The sequence below is a fragment of the Acomys minous genome (assembly GCF_964271855.1).
Source record: "Acomys minous genome assembly, chromosome: 1".
Taxonomy (NCBI): domain Eukaryota; kingdom Metazoa; phylum Chordata; class Mammalia; order Rodentia; family Muridae; genus Acomys; species Acomys minous.
The window spans coordinates 142760833-142784399 of record NC_140483.1 but is presented as its reverse complement, the minus strand read 5'-3'; the positions used below and the strand labels follow the sequence as shown (position 1 = coordinate 142784399).

The following is a 23567-nucleotide window of genomic DNA, read 5'->3' as shown; positions in this document are numbered from 1 at the left end:
GAAGATGCACATAGGAGCTAGGTGAGTTGGAAGATACTGTCTAGCACCTCTGGGGGAAGAAAACTTGGCCCCTCCTGGAGACACCTGCACAGGCCACAGATGGCAGGCATACTGGTGAAGTGCTTGCTTGGGCTAAAACAGCACTCCCAGCATTCCCAGTGAGCTCATCCAGCAAAGGGTACTTCGTGTGCCTCCCTGTTGGTCAAAGCAAACCCTGAGTTGCAAGGAAGCATTAAGCGCAGGGATTATGTCCAGGAACTTGAAGAACTTGACAGTGATGCGTGGGCAGCAAATAGCAGAGGCGAAATTCAGACCCAGGCAAAGACTAGAGGACAATATGGAAGGCAAGACGGGGGAACCAGTCACTGGCCATTAAAGGGCTCTGAAGATGCTCTTTGGCTCCCTGGTGACTCAAGAGCTCAGAAGTAACCGGAAAAGTCTCTCTCCAGCTGCTAGGTTAAGGAAGATGGGGACAATACATTTGTCCCAACTGTCGGGTTCCTGAGAGCTGAGGGATGCAAATGGAATTCAGAACAGTCTGTGACATTAGAAATGGCTCGGTTGGGTTGTGTTTATCTCTTTATGCACACAACAACAATAAGAGAGGGGGAGGCCAGGAACTTGAGGGGGTTGTGGGAGGAGGTGGAGGAAGGAAAAGGGATGGGTGGTAATGATGTCATTATATTTTAAGTTTAAAATCTTGAAAAACAGGGGGCGGGGTTGGTGGACTTGAAAAATAGAGCCATCGTTTATGTTTGCGCCTCCATATTGAAACATGCCCATGGATATAAAATGGTTGTCCCAGATATTTTTGAGTGAATATGCAATTAACAAACATGGAGCTGATGCCATCTCTCCCTGTCTTCAGATCTTCTGGCTATGCTTAGCCCATTCGTTGTAGGATAAACGTTAGATGTTTCATCATAGAACTCAAGGCTGCCGTGGTATCACGACTGCCTGCTCTTCCACGCCCACACCACTCCATGCCTCTTACCAGGCCTGATGGATCTGTATTTTGATCTTCTCAATTCTCTGGTTATTTCAAAAAACCTTAGGCATTTTGGATGAAGGAAGTTTTTGTTGTTATTGTTGTTTGGGTTGGTTGGTTGGTTTTCTGTATGTATCACCTCCGACTGCCCATCACAACTCTGGACACCCAACTCAAGTGGGGCCAATAGCGGTCGTTTTTTAGGAGCTGATATAATCTCAGAGGGAGAGGAAGCCTTTCAGCTCTGCGGTTGTGCTCTTCGTTAGCAGAGGCGAATGCAAGCCTGAAGCTCTCTGCAGTCACCCCTGCCCCATGGAGGCAGCTTGTCTTTGCTTTGAAGGAAGGAGATGTAGACAGAGAAAAGCAGAAGCCAGCCAGCCAGCCAGCCAGATGGGTAGGTGACCCCAACCCAAGTGTTACATTGCCACGTTGAAGTCTGCATTCACCATCCCACTTTGTGGTTTCATGAACCACCTCGTTCCTCTTTTTATTTTTACTTTCTGTTTTCCTGAACCTTGACTAGTACTCAGCCAGGCTGAGTCCCCACCATTCTGTTTCTATCTTTTTCAGATTCAAGCGACACAGCACTCAGTCACGAATGGGACCCAGAGGATACTGGAAACCAGAGGGTGGTTCCTGTGACCCATTTTTTCATTTTACTAGATCTGTTCAGGCCACATATGATTCTGCAGATCTTCTTGGTACTGGCTGGAGCCCTATCACAGGAGCTGCCCAGTTATTTTGTTTCTTTGTCCCTCCCAAGTTGTTCTCCTCATGGGATCTGCTCTTTCCGATCCCCTCCCCCATCATGGGTTGGCAGCCTTTTCTGTCCCTCTGGCACTATTGCTGGATGGAAGATTCCAGAAGCCTGAAGCCATAGGCTTGATATCTGAAAGTCTTTGGTCCATACTTAGAGTACCCCCAAAGACCTCCAGTTTACAGAAGTTATTAGCAATGCCCAACAAATGTTCCCTCCCATGTTTGCCCTTAAATATGAGAGTTGGCTTAATAGCCTTCTAGTACCTCCAAGACTTCCAGGCAAACGAGTAGTGAAAGTTTGGAGACCCTTTGGCCACTATAATTTAGCCAGCTGAGTGTCAAATTTCAGATGTGAAGCTCACCAGCCATCCAGCAGGAGGGGTATGACACCAGGTAGGTAGGTCTAGGGAATGTCACAGTGGCATTGTGGAAAGGGAAGGGAAGGGAAGAGAAGGGAAAGAAAGGGAGGGGACACTTCATGATTAAGGCTTTCCTAAGATGGCACAGGCCATGACAGCATGGTCTATCAGAAGAGCCTGTGCAGCTTGCCTCAGAGACCATGAGGAAGACTAGACAGGTGGGCTTTGGCTTGTGACAGGAAAGACCAGGTGGAGGCTGATGTTCAGCCAAGAATCTTGACCAGCCAGCACTGGGTTGTATGGTTAGGCAGAGTGCATGGGGCTACATGTAACTCCAGGACTCCATCTGGAAGGGTAGGTGCTCCAGTGCGTGCAAGAGGGGCCAAGCCTCACCATCTTCTCCTAGGGTCAGGAGAGGTGGACGTCTCTTCCTGGCTTCTGTTCTCAGCTCTACTCTGCCTTGTCCTTTCTGTGGGCTCTGACTGAAGTGGGTGGCACCTCTGCCTCCTGACTCAGCATCGTCTTGTCCTCTTTCTCACGCCACTGCCATCTAAGCCACGCACTCCCTACCTGGAACTTGGCACTGTGTCCACCCTCACTCATCCACCCCTGGGGCTTTCCCCTGTAGCCATTTTCAGTTCGTGACTCAGTTAGAAAGATTCTAACTGCACTTCCTGCTGTGGATTCTGAAGTGGAGGCTCTGGGCTGCCAGTTTTATTTTGTTTTGTTTTTGTTCTTAATTTCCTTCCTACTTCGAGGATGTCGGAGGATGCAGTCACTATGGTGGCTTTCTGGGCCAGCCCCACTGAATGGGAGGAAATAGCTCTGCGTGCTTCTTGCCTACTAGTTATGTTTACAAAGTCATGCTTTTGGGGTGGAGAGGGGACCCAACAGGCAGCCACATCCAGTGGTGCCTTGGAAAGACTTTGGGCACCTGAGCCAGCCCTGCACATGCCAGCTATGTGACGGGACCCAGTAAGGCCCTGAGCCTCCTCTCTCTCTCTTTCTTTCTTCCTTCCTTCCTTCCTTTCTTTCTTCTTCCTTCATTTGTAAAGTGGAGGTTTAAAAGGATGCCCACTTTGCAGAGCTGGAGGACCTCGTTTCCTCGTGACTAACATTTACTAAATGTGTCCAACCCATTCTCCCTGGGGGAGACAGGAGAGCCCAAGGTCCTGCACTGTGACACCGGTGCAACCACAGCAGAGCTCAGGTCCCATTCAGATTCATCTGCTCCCACCTCATGCCCACCCAGGCCACTTTTGCCTCGGAAGGACCCAGAGGAAAGAAGAGAAACAGAAGAAAGCACCTGGAAAAGACGTCTTTATATTCTTACATGGAAAAGGATATCAAAGTCTGTAGCATAATGATACAGATTTGTCAGAAAACTCCCGACGAGCTCACTTCAGCTGCAGTCGTGATTCAAGACTGCCAAACGGAAATCACAAAATTGGGGTGGGGGTGGGAAGGAGGGCTAGCAAGGGGAAGGCAATGAATGATTCTGTGCTGTTTCTTCCCGAGAGTTTTAACTTTCCAGCAAGTCGGAGTTACATAAACAGATGCCACGCTCAGCTATGACTGGGTAAACATGCAAAGCTCTACAGCATGACGGGCAATAGTAGTTTAGGGGAGGGGACCGAATTAAAGCCTGGCAGAGGGTGAAAGTACAAGCGGGGCCTTTTGTTCTCTCTCTCGATGGACCGATGTGCGTGGACTCTCCAAGCTCTCAGTTCACACATAACTTAAGAAGGGGCCATGTGCCTAAAGCTGACCTTGTAAGCCAACACGAAGGCCATCTCATGCTCAACAGCCATGGTTGGAAGGAAGAAATTGCTCTCTGAGGAAAGCTCAGGGCAATTATGCGGGCCTCTGTTTTCAGACTGCCCTACTCTACGTCAGGGATTGTTCACACTGCGGGGGCTTCCTGCAGAACCTAGCACCAATATATGGACTGGATTTGACTTGTGTCTTTCCTTTTGAGTATATTGAGGTATGTTTTCTTTGGTTTCTCTTTTGACAAATGTGTAATATTAAAAACAACCTTGTAATATTTACAACATTTTAGACTTCAGTGTCAACTCTTCACATAAAGAAAAATTAGAAACTTCTTTAAGAATCATGGGAAGGTTATTACTTCCTAGTGTCTGTCATGAAACTGTTTTCGATACACAGAACGATTAGTCTATTAGCACAGCTATAAGCTTTCTGGTCCAGAATCTTCCCTGTGCTCAGCGGGGAGGCAAATCCCGTCACTGCCATGTCTGTGGTTCGCCAGGCTTCACAGTACTTGTCCACAAGACGGACGCCATGGAGGTTGGAGCCATGCCAAACAACCTTCTGGGGCCTAGAAAGGAATTTTATAGTGTCACCATTTAAACGGCATTTTAAATAACATGAAGCTCTTTATTTCTTTTTACTTTATTTTACAGTTGTGGGGAGAGGCGGGGGGGGGGTGGTCAGAGGTCAAACTGGATATCTTCCTCAATCGTCCCCCACCATAGGTTTAGAGGCAGAAAGTCTCTTAGTTAAATTGGGTGGCCAACAAACCTTAAGGACCCACCAGTTGCTACCACTCGGTGCAGGAGTTACAGATGCGTACCACTCTCTACTTGGCTATTGGATGAATAGTGGGGAGGTGACCCTAGGTATCATGCCTGTGCGGTAAGCCTTTACCCCTGAGCCATCACCCTAGTCCTTAAATAGTAACTCTTTGTGGCATAGCTTGGTGATTGAGTCAGCATACGCACAGTACACTGAGACCCATTCATCCTCACCCATAACCCATAGACCGATGCCAAACACGTCCTTTAGCCTTGTGGCTGTTACCAGCTCCCTATTTCCAGCCATACTCACTTGCAGTCATTTCCCAATGGCATCCTTCGTTTTTCACAAATCTGGACCATTGCTCCTGGGGCCACTTCTTCAGTAGCCTCTTTCACAGCCAGATCTATGGACTCCTTTACTTCCTAGGGGCCTCCTCCTCTTACAGGACTCTGGATTCCCAACCTCAAAAACAAATGTCTCTTCTATGCCCCAGCTATCTATTGCCCCTTAAAGTGTAGGTGCCATGTAGGTGTACTGCTGTGCGTCCACACATGTCTTGTGGCACAGGCACTGAAATTCTCAAACAATATATACTGTTTTCAAAGACTCAGGATGCCATTTATAGGACAAAGCTGTGGGGTCATGTGGAATGAGGTCACTGTCTACTGACTATTGTGTTTTTACCCACAGTCATGTGCACAACTGTCCTGTTGTATGTTTGTGATTTTCTACTCATCTGACCGGCAAGGGCACTGAGGCTTACAGCGTGAGATGCTTTGCCCAGGTCTTGTCATGATCTACCAGACCTGGGTCTTCTGGTTCCAAGGTCATGGCTTTCCTATGACTCAGCTACCTCACTGTGGCTTTTCATGGGCAGTATTCCAGGGGGGGCGTAGCTGATAAAAGATGTTAGAACACATCCTGAAAACACCTGTCATGCCACATAATAGGGCCCTTGCCTGCACTTACCAGGAGGGATCAGTCATCACGTCTCGGCCATCAAAGGAGTATATCGGAATGTGCGTATTGAACTGACCTCCATCACCGGAAAATATCGAGTCCCAGTTGTTAAAAAGCACTTGACCCTATGAAGACAAATGACACATTAGAATTTGTATGCCATTGGCCTACAACTAGGGTTTTGCTCATTCTTCAGGCTTCAGATGTCACCTCTGAAGTCCCCAGCTAAGAGGGAAGTGTGATTTGGAAAGAAGCAAGGTATGGCTTTGAGCTATGGTTGATGGTATGGAGTGGCAAACGCTCGGGTCACTTGGGGACACAGTGGCAACAGCATTTGTCTTTACCTTGAGGTTCACAATTGGAAGGCCGAATCTCTCTGCCTTCCTCACAACTGTGGAGAGATCCTGCAAGTGGGATGATCGGAAAGCTCGGAAGGTAGACAACATGCCCGCGGCCCTGGCCTGCTGGAAGCACTGGAAATCAGCTCGGATGTCCCCAGCCACTGGTGTGTTCAGAGCAACCAGGTGCAGCTAAAAGGAGTAAGACAGTGCAGTTAGCAGCCCCACCACCTTCTGTTCTGAGAAATAACTCCCGCTTCTGGCTGCAAGGTATAGCAGAGGCTTCTCAGGCAACTGTAATGACAGTGGAAATGCACGTCCCAGTGAAGACAGCCTCAGCACTTCAGCGAGCTCATTTCATCTCTGTGAACAGCCCTTGGGGTGGAGATGTCTTTCTTATATTTAAAAAGAAGGTGTAAAATTTTTCTTGGACCAAGTAAAGCCTTTTGGAGATCTGGTTCAAGCCTGCAGGCCACGCTTGAGCACTCTGGACGTGATCCCAGATCAGTCCTAGGCGTGGCTTCTAAGTCCTGGATCCCAAGCTTCCCACGGCTATCGCTGGCTGCCCTTTCTTCTTCCTGAGCAGATCAGGGGCTGATCATAGGAGCCACTCAGGGATGGACACACAGTCCATAGCCCAAGGATACTCAATGCCTCACTCCCTATCCCCATCTCAGGAAAGACAAGTTGGCACTGACCTCCAAATGCATGTCTCTTGCACTCCTCTTCCTAACCCCGGCCCCCCCAGAAAGTCACACATACCTCACACACAAATAGATATAATATGTTAAAATATTTTTTTAAAATCCAATACATAGCCAGGCGTGGTGGCACATGCCTTTAATCCTAGCACTCGGGAGGCAGAGGCAGGCAGATTGCTGTGAGTTCAAGGCCAGCATGGTCTACAAACGGAGTCCAGGACAGCCAAGGATACACAGAGAAACTCTGTCTCAAACCTCCCCCCCCCCCCGCCAAAATCTAATATATTGCTTTAAAACTCCATTAGCCACTTTACTAACTTCTTTTGGGGTTCATTGAAGGTTTACCTAAATTCACTTCTCTCTCCCTTGAGCATTTGCTCCTCAACTTCTTAGAACCTTCTTAGCCTGTGATCTCTCCTATAAATCCACCTTTCAGTCATTTTTGTGCCCTACCCCCAGTAGCCTTTGACTGCTAAGAACTTTGTCCTTTCTTTGTCTAGCCAGTGGCTTCTCCTTTGCCTCTCATGTTTTTTCCATCAGTTTCTCTTTGGTTCTGTCCTGCACAAATTCCCTTTGGGACTCCCACCATCCCCATTACAATGGCCATGGCTCTGCTGCAGGTCCCCAGGAAGGTTTCAGACATTCATAGCCTACCCCCTCATTCCCACTTTATCTTGGGTGTCCTGGGGCCACCTCAGACTTACTCTGCTGAACCCGAGGTCTTCTCTGGAGGTGTCAACATCCCACAAAGCATATGTCTGTGCTGTGTGGCTTGAGCCTTGCTCTTTGAAGGCCTTGGGCCTTTGACCCTATCCCCTGGATGCTCTCTTTTGGAGTGGAAATGAATAACTGGGCTAAGATACAGCATGGAGACTTTGAACTGACTTAGATGAATTGGGCTCTGCAGCCAGAAGGTAAGAGAGTTAGGACACAAGACGGTGCAGTGGCAACCGGGCGCTGTGTACAAGCTCATGTGTACTGTGTCTGCATGGCTGAGGCTAGACTGGGACAGGAAGAGAAACTCTTATACAAAGGGGTCGGTGGAAATAGCAAAGTGACTGAGAGCAGGGACCAAAGCTCCCAGGTTGGCTGTACATCCTCTGGTCAAGGTCTATGAAGTCCCCAGAGTGACAGGGACATGATCTTTATTTACACCAGTGAAAGAGTGGGGTGAGTCTGCAATCCCCGCTATGTCAGATGATGCCTGGTTTGGAGCCTGTGACCATTGGATCACCCCCAGTCTGACTTTGGGTGTCATCCTTAATCTCATTCTCATGACCGCACATGCAGCAGGTGACCAAACTGGCTTCTCCTATCTCTTCATGCTTCTCCAACTAGCCCTCTTCTCCAGTTTACTGCTTTGCACCCCTGCTTCTGCGCTTTCCAGTCCACTCGCGTGCTCAAACCAAAGTCGTTTCAAAACAGCACCACTTGCGTGCTCAAACCAAAGTCGTTTCAAAACCCCAATCTTACCACATACCCTTGTTCCACTTTCAACTTATCAGCAGCTCCCACCACTTGCAGGAAAGGGTGAAACTCCCTAGCTCTGGCTCTTGTTGACTTGTGCAGCCCAGATCTCTTCCTTTCTGTAAAATCTACTCCTCTGAGCAGGCTGAAGTGGGGCACAGGAAGGATCAGCGCACATACCCCACCCTCCCTTGATCCATCGTCCCTTCTGACCTCAATTCCTACTTTTCTTTTTCCTTGCCTGACTCACTCCTGAACTCCAGTGTCCTTTAGGTCCTCCAGAGTGACTTCCCTTGTCTTCCTGGTAACCCCAGCATCTTGGGGTTTGCCTCACTCAAACAGCTTAGAACGCTGTGATACAACTGTTTACTCTGGAAGTGTGCCTGGCTTCCTGGCTAGTTTTTAAGCAGTTGGGTGGTAAGCACTATAATATCAGGACTGGAGAGCACTGGCTGATCTTGCAAAGGACCGGCGTTCAGCAATTTCCAGCACTCACATCTTGGCTCACAATTGTTTGTAACTCCAGTTAGAAGGGATATGATTCCCTCTTCTGATGTGCACAAGCATCAGGCACACACATACACACACATAGACAAAAACCACTTATATGCATGAAATAAAATAAGTCCTAAAAAACAAAAAGAACTAGACACCAAGCACTTATGGGCACTCACTCATTATCTGCAAAGGAAGTGTATGAGTTGTACTTACAACAGGCCTCTCATAATTGGCACTTAAAATGGGGTTCAGTGGAGGCTGCGGCTGGTGCGGCTGTGACGTGAAAGAGGAAAGGTTAAAGTATGAACACACATTCAACCTGTTCCAGAGGACAACGAGGTATGAGTCTAATGCCCCCTGGCACGATGCTTTAAATATTTGGGCATTGCCTTTAACTGTGACTCTTAAGTGGGAGGCCTTTGATGGCCGAACACAAAAGTCATTAGGAAAAGAGGGAGCGTCCTCAAGATCTTTAAGATCTGTGCTGGGGAAGCAGAGGACCGCAGCTTAAAAGCCAACATGCTCACTTCTTCAAAGGTTCAGTTTGATAATCTGAAAATTGGGGTGATGGTAGTAGCCTTAAAGAGTTGCAATAGAATTCAATGACAGACTATGCTAGTTGCCTATGCTCTTTTACACCTGGCGGGTGTGGTGACACACACCTTTAACCTCAGCATTCAGGAGGTAGAGGAAGGTTGGTCTCTGTGAGTCACACACCAGCCAGGACTACTAGCGAGATCTTGTCTCAAAATAAGTAAGTGTGGGAGGAATGGGGGGGGGGGCGGGGGGGGCAGATGGAGAAAAGGATTCTGTCTCGAGGGTGGGGGGGAAGCTTGGTGCAGGGCCATCGGTGGGGGTGGGAGTCGGGGTGGGGGCTCAGGGAGCAGGCAGGGGAGCTACTCACATTTCTGGAAAGTGCCGGTGGTGGGGGACTGTCATCAGGAATGGGGATGAGTTCCCCCAACTGGAAGAGAAGGAGCACGCTGCAAATGAAACAGCTTCCAAGACAGAAAACTAATGGTGGGGGTTGTTTATGTTAGAGGGTGTTTGGAGGGGAAAGGGCTATAAGGAAGGTTAAGAATTACCTGTAATTTTTTCCAACCATCTCGGACACGAATGAAAAAGTCCCCACTGTCCCTCAGGTAGATGAATGTCCCTTCTATGACCAAGTGTGCTTTCTGCAGCATGTCATCCATGTTGCTGAGTGCCGTGACCTGTGCGATTATTTTACATTCCAAACCGTTACCAAGCAGTGGCAAAATGGGATGCACCCAGCCTTCTATACATAACCCCACATAGAGAAAAGGGGGCTGCTGCATTAGACAGTGCTATTTTACTAATAAACTTTGTTTTCTGGGTTTTGGCTCAAACCCAGGGCCAGCACATGCTAAGCAAGTGCCCTACCACAAGTGCTCTACCACTGAGCTACATCATCAGACCCTGGCTTCTCTCTCTCTCTCTCTCTCTCTCTCTCTCTCTCTCTCTCTCTCTCTCTCTCTCTCTCTCTCTGTGTGTGTGTGAATGTGTGTATATGTGTGTGAGCATATGCGAGTGTATGTATGTGTTAAGAGTGTGTGTTTGTGTGTAAGAGTGTGTGTGTATGTGTAAGGGTGCATGAGTATGTATATTTGTGTGTGTGTGAGTATGAGTGTTTGTGTGTGTGTGAGTGTGTGTGTGTATGTGTGTGTGTGTGTGTGTGTATGTGTGTGTGTGTGTGTGTGTAGGGAGGTGACAGAGGTAGACATGGTGTTTTCCATTATCACTTGTTCTTACCTTCTCTTTTGAGCCAGGGTCACTCACTGAGCCCGGCACTAACCGACTGGCTACCCTGGCCAGCCAGCAAGCTCTGGTGAACCACTTGTTTCTGATTCTACTCCCTTAGCACTAGGGTTACAGATGGTTTTAAAAGTGCATGCTGGCTGTCTGAACTGGGATCTCCACGCCTGTGTCACAGGCACTTTACGCACTCATCTGTCTCCTCAGCCCTAGGTTTTTTTGAGATGAGTTTTCACTATGGCCAGGACACGACTTGAACTCACAATCCATCTGCATCAAGCTGCCTGAGTGCTGGGATTTCAGGAGTAAGCTACCATGCTTGGCGAAGGGAGTGCTTTTCCATGAAACAAAAACATGCATTGCTTTGAACTACAAGTCTAAATGATTTTAAAAAAATGAATAAAAACACAAATGATAATTTTCTGTGAAGATAAAGATGTAACAACAGAGTTGTCTTTGCTGAGTTTTGGTTTTTAGCAAAATCATCAGTATATTGCTTTTTTTTTTTTTTTTTTTTTTTTTTTTTTTTTTTTGCCACTTGCATTGATTTCTAACACAGCTCTGTAGTAGCATCTACATTGCCTAATGGCATCATCTCACATTCCTTGGTGACTTTCAGATTCATTTCGGATACGAAATGCAAGCAAGTGGGCAATTACACTTAGCACACTTAGTCTTCAGTCTAGCTGGATGGCTGCAATATTAAATATGTGTTTAAAAACCGGGGGCGTACAGCGTCTCTGTCTCAAAAGTTGCCTAAAATAAGAATGGCAGCCGTTTAGCATATCTAGAAGCAGATTCAGGAAGCTGAAGCTGCAAAAATTATTCTGAATAGCACCAAGGCTCAAGGAACGATCAGCTGAGAGTTTCACTGAAACTGAGAAAAAAAATACAAAAAAACAAAAATAAAAACAAAAAAACCTAACAACAACAAAACCTTATCTCACTTTGATGATAATAATATCCATCAAAATGGCATAGAAACTCTCCCAAAGTAGCCGAATAGCCAAATTTTGTCATCTCCTAGACAGTTCTGTCTTTTGGAAGTCAATCTTTTTAAGAATGAAACCCAGTAACCACCAAAGAGTAGGACTGCTAACCGTCTGGTAGGCGTTGTCTGTCTCTCTGCACATTGTAACACCCCGGGCAGCCATACCCGCTGCAGTGCACAGCACCATGGGGCAATGAATGCACATGTGCCATGTTCCAGCTAGAGAGCCCAGGGCGAGTGCGACTAGCAAAGCACCTGTGCTGCTATTTACACACGTGTACATGCTGTTTACACATGTGCACATGCTATTTACACATGTGTGCATGCTGTTTTAAAAATAGAATACAACTGGGCTCATAGGCTCTATGAGTCATTTTGTTTTCTGTAGCTCTCTGGTGAACAAGTCATCTGAATAGGAAATAAATGATCATCTACTATTGGTGGAATGGCACATTCTATTATCATGGAACTTTCTTTCTTTCTTTCCTTATTTGCTTATTTATTTATTCATTCATTTAGACATAGGGTCTACTGTTATCCAAGACTGGCCTCTAATTTGTTGTATTTTCCAAGGTCAACCTTGCATTTCTGATTCTCCTGCCTCTACCTCCAAAGTGCTAGGGCAAGAGGCACGTGCCACCATGCCTGATTTTATGTGGTGCTAGAGGTCAAACCAAGGGCCTCTTCATGTTAGGCAAACAGTCTACCAACTGCAGTACATCTCCAGCCCCTGGCAGAGTTCTAACTTCAAAATAAAAGGGATCCCAGCACCCCCCCCCCCCCACCAAAACACTGTGGCCAGAGTCTGAAGTGAACTTATCCAACGTAGAATGGCTACTACCCAAGATACTGACCAAGTTTCTGGACCCAGGGAGTCCTGGCTGTCCTGGAGGGCCAGGTGGGCCTGGAAGAGCCACAGCTGGGACGAGACAAAAGAGAGAAGTTATATAAGGCATAGAGTCTGGTACAGGGGTCCCTGCTGACTCCAAGACGGGGCACTCAGAGTCTCTTCCATACTATGGCTATCCACCTGTGCAAGACATTACAGCTATACTGCCTGGCCTGGGGGAAGGGCTGAAATTCTTCACCATCACCCTGGATGAAGCTGTGGCCAGGACTTGTCAAGATTCTAAGTAAATCACATTGGTGGTTATTTGTCAAAGCCAGTTTGAGTCAAATTTTCTGTCACGTACCTGAAAATACCCTGACTCAACACTTATTCAAGAGACAAAGCATGAGGAAGTGGGCGACAAAGAGGAAAAGAAAGGGCTGGGCTGTGGGAAGAGACCAGGTTGGTGGTCCTAGGAGCACTGGTGTTGGGGCCAGGAAAAGACCAGGTTGCCAATAGCCAGCCGTACATTTAATGGAAGCAGCAAGCTCCCAAAAGTCATTTGTGTGACACCAGCAGACACCCCTTCTACTGCAGCATTCTCCCGGCATGCGAGTGACAACCAGGGCATCTCAGGCTAGGAGTGCACACTGCAAACTGCCCAGGGTTTCTCAGTTCTTGTAGTGTCAAAGGACCCCTAAAATCAGCTCAAGGCATCAGGCACAAGCCTGTAACCCCAACACTTGAGGAGGCAGAGGAGGGCGGATCTCTGTGAATTCAAGGTCAGCCTGGTCTACAAAACAAGTCCAAGACAGCCAAGGCTACACAGAGAAACTCTGTCTTAGAAAAATAAAAAATAAAACAGCTCAAGGGTGCCATACTGATCTCAAGGGGAAAAAAAATGAGGGAGCATGAGCCTCCAATTGAAAAGCCCCTGCCTCAGGCAAGCACATAAGTATTTGAATTTCCCCCCTTTGTTTTTCGTCTGCCTCTCTACGCCCATCCCCTTCAGCATCTGTAAAGCTCTTGGCAGATAAAAGGATGTCTCTGTAAGTCCTAGAAAACAGCTCCATTGAGTCTTCAGGACACTGCAGGCAAGTCTTTGGCTCCAACACAGGACTTGAATGTCCACACATAGGTGGTAAGTGGCCAGTGAAAACTGGGTCAGGGGACGACTTGGATTTGGGTTCCAGCCGTGTGTTTCCCAAGCATGAATGATCTTGACCAAGGCCTAAATCCTTTCTAAGCCTCTGTGTCTGCCTCCTTGGAGTTATGATAACATCCACTCCATCTCCCTGCAGCATTGCTGGGAAGACAATTTGGATTGTGTCTGTGCACGCGTTTTATAAATGGTGAGTTGTCATGCGTTATGTGAAAGGTGATCCCTGGCCAATGCAGCAAGGTGTCTGGATTGCCTGAGGTGGTGCTTCCGTGGACAACATTCTCTGCATCCTGCATTCGCCCTGCCAACCCTCTTTACCTCCTGCAGCGCCTAGTCATCCATCAAGGCCTTGTAGCCACATCTGGTTTTATCTCCCCAGCACCCTTCTTTGCAAGATCAAAGTCCTTATGGCCTTCTCTTGAAGTCTTTCCCTCCGCACCCACAACCATTCCCTTACAGAAATAGCTACTGTGTTCTCAAGTGGTGCTACCTCCTGACTACAGATGACTGGTCCAAAGTTAGCACCCAGCTCCAGACAGGCCAATGAGAATCTTTTCCTGGAACGGCCCTATCCTGAGACATTTCAGACTAAAGTGGAGAAAGAAGCTCATGATTTCCAGCTCACAGTGGAAGCACTAAGCTGTCAGCGATCATCTTCCCCTCTGTGCTGAGGGTGTGGTCTGTGCAGAGCTAGCATGAAGCTGGAACACAAAGAGAAGGCAAGAGACGGCCAGAGCATCCTTACATGGTGTAGTCTTAGGTTCCAGCTGGTCTTGGGTTCCAGTTGCTACAGGCTGATTGCAAAGCCCCTCCTTCCAGCCAGCAATCCCCCTGATCTGAGCCTTCTTTCTGTGTTCGGTCAGGAGAGCCAAGGCCATGTTAAAGCCAACCTCATGGCCACACTCTGCAAAGCTATCCCTGTTAGGCTCTGTGTGTCTTCACCAGGTGTGCTCCACTATACCTGGCTCATGCCAGTGCAACCAGCTAGGGACACCCCTGTACTTATTGCTGCCACTGGATGAAGGTGTGTTTCAGAGTTTTTTTTTTTAAGTTTTAGAATATTTACATATACCTGATTTATCTTGGGAATAAAGCTAATAAGTAATAAGCAAGTTTGTATTTTATTTATTAATTTTGGTGTGGCTCTGGGGCTTGACTTGAGGGCTTCTTGTATGCTAGAGAAGCACCTTACCATCAGAGAAAGCCTGGGCCCTCAATTTTTTAAATAATAATTTTAGACAATAAACATTTTTAAGATACAGAGTTTCCACCTGTGGCATCATGCTGATACTCATCAGGTTTTGGGTACCGGAGTACTTCCAACTTTGAGCTTTTGAGACTAGGGATGCTCAGCTTTATTGCCCATCATGGAATGTCCACAATATGCACATTAGGAAAAGCATAGGAGCTAAGGGTGTCTGGGCTCTGATCCTGAGGGCACCACTTACTAGCTATAAAATGATAATGAGGCTACTAGTCATCTTTGTGTGTGTGTGTGTGTGTGTGTGTGTGTGTGTGTGTGTGTGTGTGTGTGTGTGTTTGCACATGCACATATACCCAGGATATGTAGCGGCCAGAGGACAACCTCACGTGTTAGTCTCTCTCAGGTGCCACTTGTTTTTTGTTTTTAAGAAAGGGTCTCTCAGGAGCTTGCCAATTAGGCCTGGCTGGCTGACAGTGAGCCCCAGGGTTCTTCCTGTCCTCGACACTCCAGCACTGTGATTATAAGTGTGCACAACACCTGACTGTTTTGCATAAGTGTTGGAAAATTTGAATGCTCATGCTAGTACGATAAGCACTTCATGGGCTGAGTTTCCTCCCCAGGCCTCACTGTTAGTTTTTTTTTGAATTAGCAGGAAACTGCAGTAAAATGATCAGCAGACTCATTTTTTTGCACTTTCACCGTAGAAGTTCCAAGGGCTGAATGGAATTCTACCCCAAGAATGACAGTGAACCCTGGTCTTTCACTCAGTGAGCTCTATAGTTTTCTGTCAACCTGACACAAATTAAAGTCATCTGAGAGGAGAGAGCCTCAGTCAAGAAAATGCCTCCATAAGATCAGATTGTAAACAAGCTGGTAGGGCATTTTCTTAGTTAGCAAGTGATTGTGGGAGGGCTCACTCCATGGTGGGTGGTGCCAACCTTGGGCTGCTGGTCCTGGGTTCTATAAGAAAGCAGGCTGAGCAAGCCATGGGGAACAAGCCAGTTAGCAGCACCTCTGTATGACCTGTGCATCAGCTCCTGACTTCAGCTTCCTGCTCTGTTTGAGTTCCTGTCCTGGCTTCCTTCAATGATGGACTAGAGTGTGGAAGTGTAAGGCAAATAAACCCTTTCCTCTCCAACTAGAATATACGAAAAGATGCTCAGCATTATTACTCACAAGGGAAACTCAGAAAAACCAGAGTGAGCTAGCACCTCACAGCCATCAGGATGGAGACAGTGTAACCACAGGTGCTGGTGACAATGAGGGGAGGCTGGGACCCTTCCGTACCATGGAAGCAATGGAAACTGAGGCTGCTCTGGAGACTAGTCTGCCAGAGAGTTCCCAGTGACCCAGAGATTTCACTCTGTATGTGCCCCAGAGAACTGAGGCTGTATTTATACAAAACCTCAGACTCCAGTGTTCATGAGTAGCATTATACAAACAGCTGGAAAAATCAAAGCAACTCAAATACCACCAACAGATGGATAAATTATATATATATATATTATATATACATATACACACACACATAGGGTATATAACACACACAGTGTATATAACACACACACACACACACACACACACACACACACACACACACACGGGTATATTATTTGGCCAGAAAAAAAGGAGTGAAGAACTGAAACATACTACAACATGGATGAACCTTAACAACATCATCATGCTTCAGTACTGTGAGTGTTGTGTGTTATGATATCTGAATTATAGCCATCTTATAGAAGAAAGGAAGGCAGGCTCCACCCAGCACATAGCCATCCATTACACAGAGGCTTTAACGTGTGTCACCTAAGCGTGCCACCCTGAGCACAAACGTGGAGGCAGGAGGAACGAGGCGCCACTCAGTACTAACCTGCACCCAGGATGGCAGGAGGTCCTGGTGGCCCAGGGGGTCCTGGTGGTCCAGGAGCACCAGGTCTCCCAAAGCCAGGAGGACCAGGCAGGCCTGGAGTTCCCGGGGGTCCCTGGGGCCCGACAACAGCTTCTCCCTTCTGACCCTGTTAAGACAAGCACATAGTCATGGAGAAATCGCTCCTTTCATGAGGATGTTTGTAAAAGCCACTAATTCCAGGTGGTATCAGGCCCAGCGAGCAGCAGCCCAGATATGGGATCCAAAGACACCAGCGAGCCCAGGCATCCAGAGGACCTGGAGATATAGTCTGGCCTTCAGAGTGGAGAGGACTTGCCTCAAGCTTCAGTCAAGTTAGGTCAGAAACCTGGGGCAAACCTTGATCTCCTCTCATGGCTGGGTGACACTCCCATCTACAAAGACCAGGCCTGTGGGTAAGCTCTACCTTCAGTGAAACATCGGGAGAGCCAAAGAGTCCTTCTAAAGACATTGCTGGCACCTTCCATTCATCCCCTGAGATAGCCCCTCACTCTTGATAGCTCTGTTCATGGATGGTGCCTGGGGGTTCACTCAATGCACACAGCCTGAGCAGCTCTCAAGGCTGAGTCAATCAACCACATATGAGGGAAGCCTGCTCACCCCCAAGTCCTGCCTCCAGCACCTGTATCACCAATTTCAACTCTAAAATCACCTACTCACATTGGGGGCAGGCATAGGAAAAGCCAGAAGTCCCCCAAAGAATCACTACTCACAATCGAGCCTGGGTGTCCTGGGAGGCCTGGAGGCCCAGACACAAAGAGGTTGTTGCTGGGCTCTCCTCTGAAGGCTGCATCTCCACTCTCACCCTGAAAGAGAGACCATGGGAGGTTGCAGGAAGACTGGCCTGAGCCATTTCTTATGGAAACTGAGGCTGCTACAGGTTCAGTGGGGGGCACTGGAAACAGGACATTCCACCTGTTGGGAATGTCATTCCAGAACTCGTATGTTGCTGGCACCGGGAGGTGAAGTCTTTGGTTAAAGGAGTAATGTATGATCTAGTGAGTGTCCGTGCTACAGAAGCAAACCCTCTGCCATGTTTGTGCTGTCATGCTGTGTGGTCCCTGCACAGCCTCTTGTCTCTATAGAATCCCAAGCAGTATAGTTACTAGACCTCCAGAACCGTGTGCCGGAGAAACCGTTCTTCTCTCCAAGTTACCCAGCCTGTGGTAGTCAGTCATAGCAATGGCCAGCAGACTAGGCTAACAGACCAAATGTTCAGTAATGAATGTTCACCTTCAAGCTGTTGAGGAAATATCTCAGGTAAGCTGGATCAACCGGAGGGCCTGAAGAAGAAGAAATGCTTTGTAAGTTCACCGTCGTAATGGCACAGATTTCAAAGAGTTTCCAAGTTAGTAACTGTGGTTATCTCTTAATACAAGTGACACTGTGCTGGTATATTAGGGTTGAAACTAGGCACGGGGTATCTCCATCCTCATCAAGGTCTGACTACAAAGGGACTATAAGCTCCTGGGCAAGCCCCTGATTCTCTTTGTGCCATATGGACAACATTAGGAAGTCAGTCACCCTTGCACCCAGCCTATAGTTCTGGGTTAGGAAGCCAGCGTCCTGAGCACACTAGGCAAGTACTGCATCTTCAGCCTCAGCCCCTGGACTCCCCTTGACAACATTCTGCTTTGGACATGTCGAGCCTTCTCATCAGAACCCACAGCGCTTGTGGGCAGGGTGGCTGTGTAGTTAGCCTGACTTGGCAAAGCCTAGAGCGAGGGCAGGCGTACCTACCTGGTGGTCCTTGGGCTCCTTGGTCCCCCTTTTCTCCTTTTGACCCAGGAAGACCCCAGGACCCTTTCTCTCCTTTAACACCTGTCATTAAACATACACACATATGCACACGTTTAAGAAAAAAGAAAAATAGGTTGTGGAAAATCAACTTTTTGAACTAACCCCCTTAGCAAAATCCATCAGAGCAGGAGGCCACTGAGAAGCCAACAGGTAGACAAGAGAGGAGGACAGCAGGACCGTGCAGACAGGTCTCCAGAGCTTGACCCACTTCATGGTAATGTAGTGTTGCCACAGAGAAGAGGAACTAAGTGTTGAGCCCATCAGGGGCTGTTGTGACCAAGAAGGGACTGGCCTCACACTCCCTTGGGACCATTTGTGAATACCAATTGAGACCCAATGCCACCCCAGTCCCCAGTCTCATATCCCCTGGGCCTGTGCAGCCTGGTATCTTGAGGAGGAGATAAGTTTCCCAGGGGTGATGACACAGTGCAGCTAAGGGGGCTGAGTCATTCACTGGCTGGCTGAGGGAAAGAACACCCACAGCGGGTCACATGCCACCCGATGTGGCAGGAAGCAATGAGTCTGAGGGGCTGACCTTCTACACCCACCGTTTCCTCTACTCCTCATAGGATAGAGGCCTGTGGATAGAGGCTTAAAGAAAAGCAGTGTTTCCTTCCCCTTGGTGAGGGCTAACAGTGGATATGAGACCTCCTCATCCACGAACCCTAAAAAGTGAGGCAGATAAATCTTCCAGTGTTCTCTAGTCTAGAGACGGTGTCCTAAGGTTTGTAGGCGCAGGCTTCCTCAATGTAGGAGGAGGACCAAGAGCACCAAAGGTGTGATGGGACCCACTAGGGTCGCACACCACATGGCCCTTGGTGCCACTGATGCTGCAGAACCAGAGACTAAGGACAGAGGCAGAGGCCTGTAGGTTCCCACTGAGGCCACAGCCAGTAGCAAAGGAGAAGAACATGGCGAGAAGGCAACCACAGGTACTCCCTTGAGAGGCAAGAGCAACACCCTGAGTATTTATGGAATACCACCTCTCACCAGGCCTAGCGCCCCCAAGAAGTTCTGCTCCTGCCTGCCCCTCCTTCCATGGGAACCTCATAGGACAGGGAACACCTGATGACCTGATGATCTGAGAAGGCAAACCAAGCTCCCCTTCCTACCCAGGCCTACCACCACCACCACCACCACCAAATACCATAAATCATAATATAATAATAATAATAATAATAATAATAATAATAATAAGGAGGAGGAGGAGGAGGAGGAGGTGAAGAAGAAGAAGGAGAAAAAGAAGAAGAAGAAGAAGAAGAAGAAGAAGATGAAGAAGAAGAAGAAAAAGAAGAAGAAGAAGAAAAAGAAGAAGAAGAAGAAGAAGAAGAAGAAGAAGAAGAAGAAGAAGAAGAAGAAGAAGAAGAAGAAGAAGAAGAAGAAGAATTATTATAAAATAAGCCAAAGGCACAGTGGCAATCACCCCTTTAATCCCAGCTATCAGGTGTCAGAGGCAGGTGTATCTCTGAGTTTGAAGCCAGTCTTGTCTACATAGTGAGTTTCAGGCCAGCCAGAGCTACATAGGGAAATCTTGTATCAAATGACAACAAAATCCCATAGAAACAAGGTTCACCTGGCACCAAGGAGGAAGGGGCCTCGGAGCAAGTCTGAGCACTAAGTCAGAACATGGCCTGGACTTGGCAACCAAAGTGACAGAAAATGCAGAAAACACCATTAGGGAGACCTCTACCTAGCAGACTAGGTGACATGGCCAAGCTGCTAGGGGATTGCCGATAAAGTCTTTCTCTTGTTTAAATTGTGTTTCAATTCTCTGATCATAAACCAGATGTTGTGTGACAAGGCGGGGGGGGGGGTTGCTGCTTTCTTATGGCTGCCCCTCTCTGTATGCTCTTGGGAGGCTGAGCATGCTAACATTTGCTAAACCACCCCCAACCACCACTATCCCTGTCACACACACAGACATACACCGAACAAGGTTTCTCACTAGCTCCACCAGGAGGCTAGGAGAATGCAGGTTCTGGTGGACTGATGCAGGGCAGATGCCAACCTTGAACTTGTGATCTTTCTACCTCCACCTCTTGAGGGCTGGGATTATATGTGGGTATCACCATGCCCTGCCTCGCCCTCTCCTCATAGCACGGGGAATCAAATCTAAGTACTCACACATGCTAGGTGAGTGCTCTGCCACTGAGCTACACCCTGGCCTGGAGGTCTGCATTTCAAACATGCTTCCAGAAGATGCTTTTGTGAACACACTAATGGGAGGGTCTTCTGAGCTCTCGTAGTTCCTTCTTGGGTTAGCTGTGCAGGTGTGCACGTGTGTGTGTGTGTGTGTGTGTGTGTGTGTGTGTGTGTGTGTGTGTGCAATACCCATGAGTACAAATGTATGGGAAGACCAGAGGATGCCCTTAGCTAGCATTCCTTCAGTGTTGTTTACCTTGCTTTTAGAGATTCTGTAAGTAGGGTATTATGGTGACCAGTAAGCCCTTCTCTGTCTCCCAAGTTCTGAGATCACAAGAACAAACCACTAAGCCCAGTTGTCGTTATTGTTGTTGCTTGTAGGTTCTGGGGATTAAAGTCAGAACCTTGTGCCTTGCCTTTACCAGGCAAGCCATCCTTTCTGTCCTATAGTTAGATGTAATGGTCCTCTGAACAGATTAGCAACGAAATGAACAAAGGGAGCATTTCTTGCTCCCCAGGATGCACACAGGTACATGAGGAAACTAGACAGAGGTTTGCTCCTCAGCTCAGCTGCCACGTCTCCCACATGTCACCTTTCCTGACCACCTCATTTGTGGCCAGCACTAGACACATGTAAACATCTGCAGCCACTAGGTTAGCCATGTCCCAGAGAAATACAGTGAAGAAAAGAGTGTATACCGTGGAAAGTGACAAGCTCCGGGTCACCAGGGTGAGCAGTACCAACCTGGGGAGAGAGAAAGACCTGGTCAGACATGGGAAGTCACAATCCTGCAAACATCGTTTAGAGGAGGAAGCAACAACATAGGGCCAGGCTTGTATTTGGCCCCGGAGACCCAGGTCCCCCAGCATCCTCAACACAGACATCCCAGGCCTTCATTTGGGAAACCCATGGTGCAGCTGGACTAAAGTACACAGCACTGAGACTTCTGGCCAAAAAATCTCAGCAAAAAAGGAAGCCCAAGGCTTTCAGACAGCGTTTGTGAGAACACCTGCCAGTGCTGTGCATCTTGGCCTCCTTTCTTGTCAATTAGGATTGGCTTGTGCATGAAGCCAAGTGTCCAAGCCAACTCTGAGCCAGCAATGAAGCTGGGCCAGTGTTCTGCTTTGCTACTGACAGTAACCACAGACAGACATAGGCACAGGTCCTGGCAGAAGTGACAGTGATCAGTGACATTAGATTGTTACTGAGGTTGTCATTAGACTGGAGGCGCTATTATGGACTCCTCATTAGGTGACAGGGGTCTGGAATCCAAGTAGTTGCAGATAATATGATCCTCAGTTCTTTCCCATAGCCCTGTTGTTGTCTTCTTCTTCCTCTTCCCCCTCTTCTTCCTCTTCCTCCTCCTCTTCCTTTTCTTCCTCTTCTTCCTCTTCTGCTTCTTCCTCCTCCTTTTTCTTCTTTTCTTCTCTTCTTCCCCCCGACTCTGTATTGTGTCAATATTGTGTAGGTATGATTCATCTTTTTTTTTTTTTGACATTGGACTGGAGCTGGCCAGTGAGCCCAGGCATCCCCCTGTTTCCACCTCCCTGGCAATGGGATTACAAATGTGTAATAACATACTTGACTTTAAAAAACCAAACAACAACAAAAACAAAACAAAAAACAAAAACCCAAAACTCAGGTTCTGGGAATCAAACACAATTTTCTTACTTACACAACAAACACTTCACCAACTAAGCCATCTCCCCCAGGTCCCCATCTATTTGGGCAGAGCCACCTGCAAACTGAGTGTAATCCAAGAGAGGCATAAGGCACAGGTCCCGGCAGGAGTGACAGTGATCAGTGATCAGATCATTACTTAGGTTGTCATTAGATTGGAGGCACTGTTATGGACTCCTCATTAGGTGGCAGCGTCTGGAATCTAAGCACTTCTGGATAACACTCCTAGGCTTAGCTTCGTTTTTTGGTACTGTGATAGGAATCCCTAGCAGAGGCAACTTACGGAAGAAAGGATCTGTTTGCTTTACAACTCCGGGTTGCTGGGATGTCAAAGTGGCGTTGTAAGGAAGCAGATAGTCGCATGAAATCCAGAGTCAAGAGCAGAGAGCAAGGGATTCATGCATGCATGGAGTGCTCAGCTCACGGTCTCCACTCTCACATGGTTTAGAGTCTCTTGCCTGGGGTATGGCGCCACCCACAGTGGGCAGGTTTAGGAACTATTAGGTAATGCCCCATGGACAGGCCAAACCTATCTAGACAATCCCTCACTGAGACTCTCATCTCGGGCGATTCTTGCTTGTGCTCAGCCGACAATTAAAGGTGACCACCCCAGTCCACCTCCATCTTTTCGGCAGCTGGATGATGGTGTTCCGCCTGGATCCAGGATCTTTCTGTGCTTATGAGCAGAGATTGCAAGCTGCTTAGGGGTCATCATGAAAAGATGTTGGGAGGAGGAGGAAATCTTCCAGAAAAAAAAAAATATATAAGGACGGCCATAGCAGAGATTCTGGCTAAGCTGTATGGTGGGGGCGTAGACTGTCATGATGTTAAACAGCTGGAATCGGAAGGTGCTTGCAAAGTGCTAGGTGTGTTTCTGTTTGGTGATGTCCACTTTGAGGGCTGGGTAGGAAACATCCACGCCTCCGAATCCCATGCTGGCCCAGTGTGCCACAGAAATGAAAACAAAACAAAACTCACTCCAAACAGTCTGAGCCTAGCACTGACTTCACTCCATGACCTCGCCCCCTCCAGAGTGTGGCTATCACACAGGTCCCAGTATAGATCAGATAATTGCAGTAGCATTCCCACAATGCTATAAAGTCTGTGGTCGGCTGTCCCGTACTTGATGCACTGAGAGTGTTTGTGGGAGGTGGTGTTGAGGCTGAGCTCGGTGTTGGGAGGAGGGTCCAGCAGCGCTCACAGACAGTAGGATCCAGGCAGCCTACTGCCCCTGTGTGAGATGATGGGTGTACAGCTTCCTTGGAGTATTTTCAAAACCTGCGCTTGCGCCAGATGCCTCTCTACAGTTATCTGTGTAAACATGCCCTTGTGGTGTTGTCGGATTCACGTGGAGCTTCAGCACTGTACTCGGGTAGATCCCATGTTCTGCCTTCCGTCCGGGAAGGCTAGTGTGCTTGGCCCATGGGCTGCCCACTTGGATGCCTCAAAAGGTCAGACTTGAACA

General features: G+C 47.9%; 1 protein-coding gene across 2 annotated transcripts in view; it reads right to left on the bottom strand.

The window, feature by feature from the left end:
- Window positions 1-3409: 3409 nt before the first annotated feature.
- The window catches only part of COL15A1 (collagen type XV alpha 1 chain), a 106839-nt gene continuing 86681 nt past the window's right edge, over window positions 3410-23567 (bottom strand). For both annotated transcript variants that reach the window (XM_084791459.1, XM_084791458.1), the window contains exons 29-40: window positions 21121-21166; window positions 18220-18300; window positions 17713-17762; window positions 17193-17285; window positions 16444-16588; window positions 12233-12297; window positions 9697-9825; window positions 9516-9575; window positions 8825-8884; window positions 5952-6137; window positions 5617-5732; window positions 3410-4447 (exon numbers count right to left, since the gene is read on the bottom strand). In XM_084791459.1, coding sequence (XP_084647585.1) covers window positions 4234-4447; window positions 5617-5732; window positions 5952-6137; window positions 8825-8884; window positions 9516-9575; window positions 9697-9825; window positions 12233-12297; window positions 16444-16588; window positions 17193-17285; window positions 17713-17762; window positions 18220-18300; window positions 21121-21166 — 1245 coding nt within the window. In that variant the 3' untranslated portion in view covers window positions 3410-4233. The remainder of the gene's footprint in view (window positions 4448-5616; window positions 5733-5951; window positions 6138-8824; window positions 8885-9515; window positions 9576-9696; window positions 9826-12232; window positions 12298-16443; window positions 16589-17192; window positions 17286-17712; window positions 17763-18219; window positions 18301-21120; window positions 21167-23567) is intronic.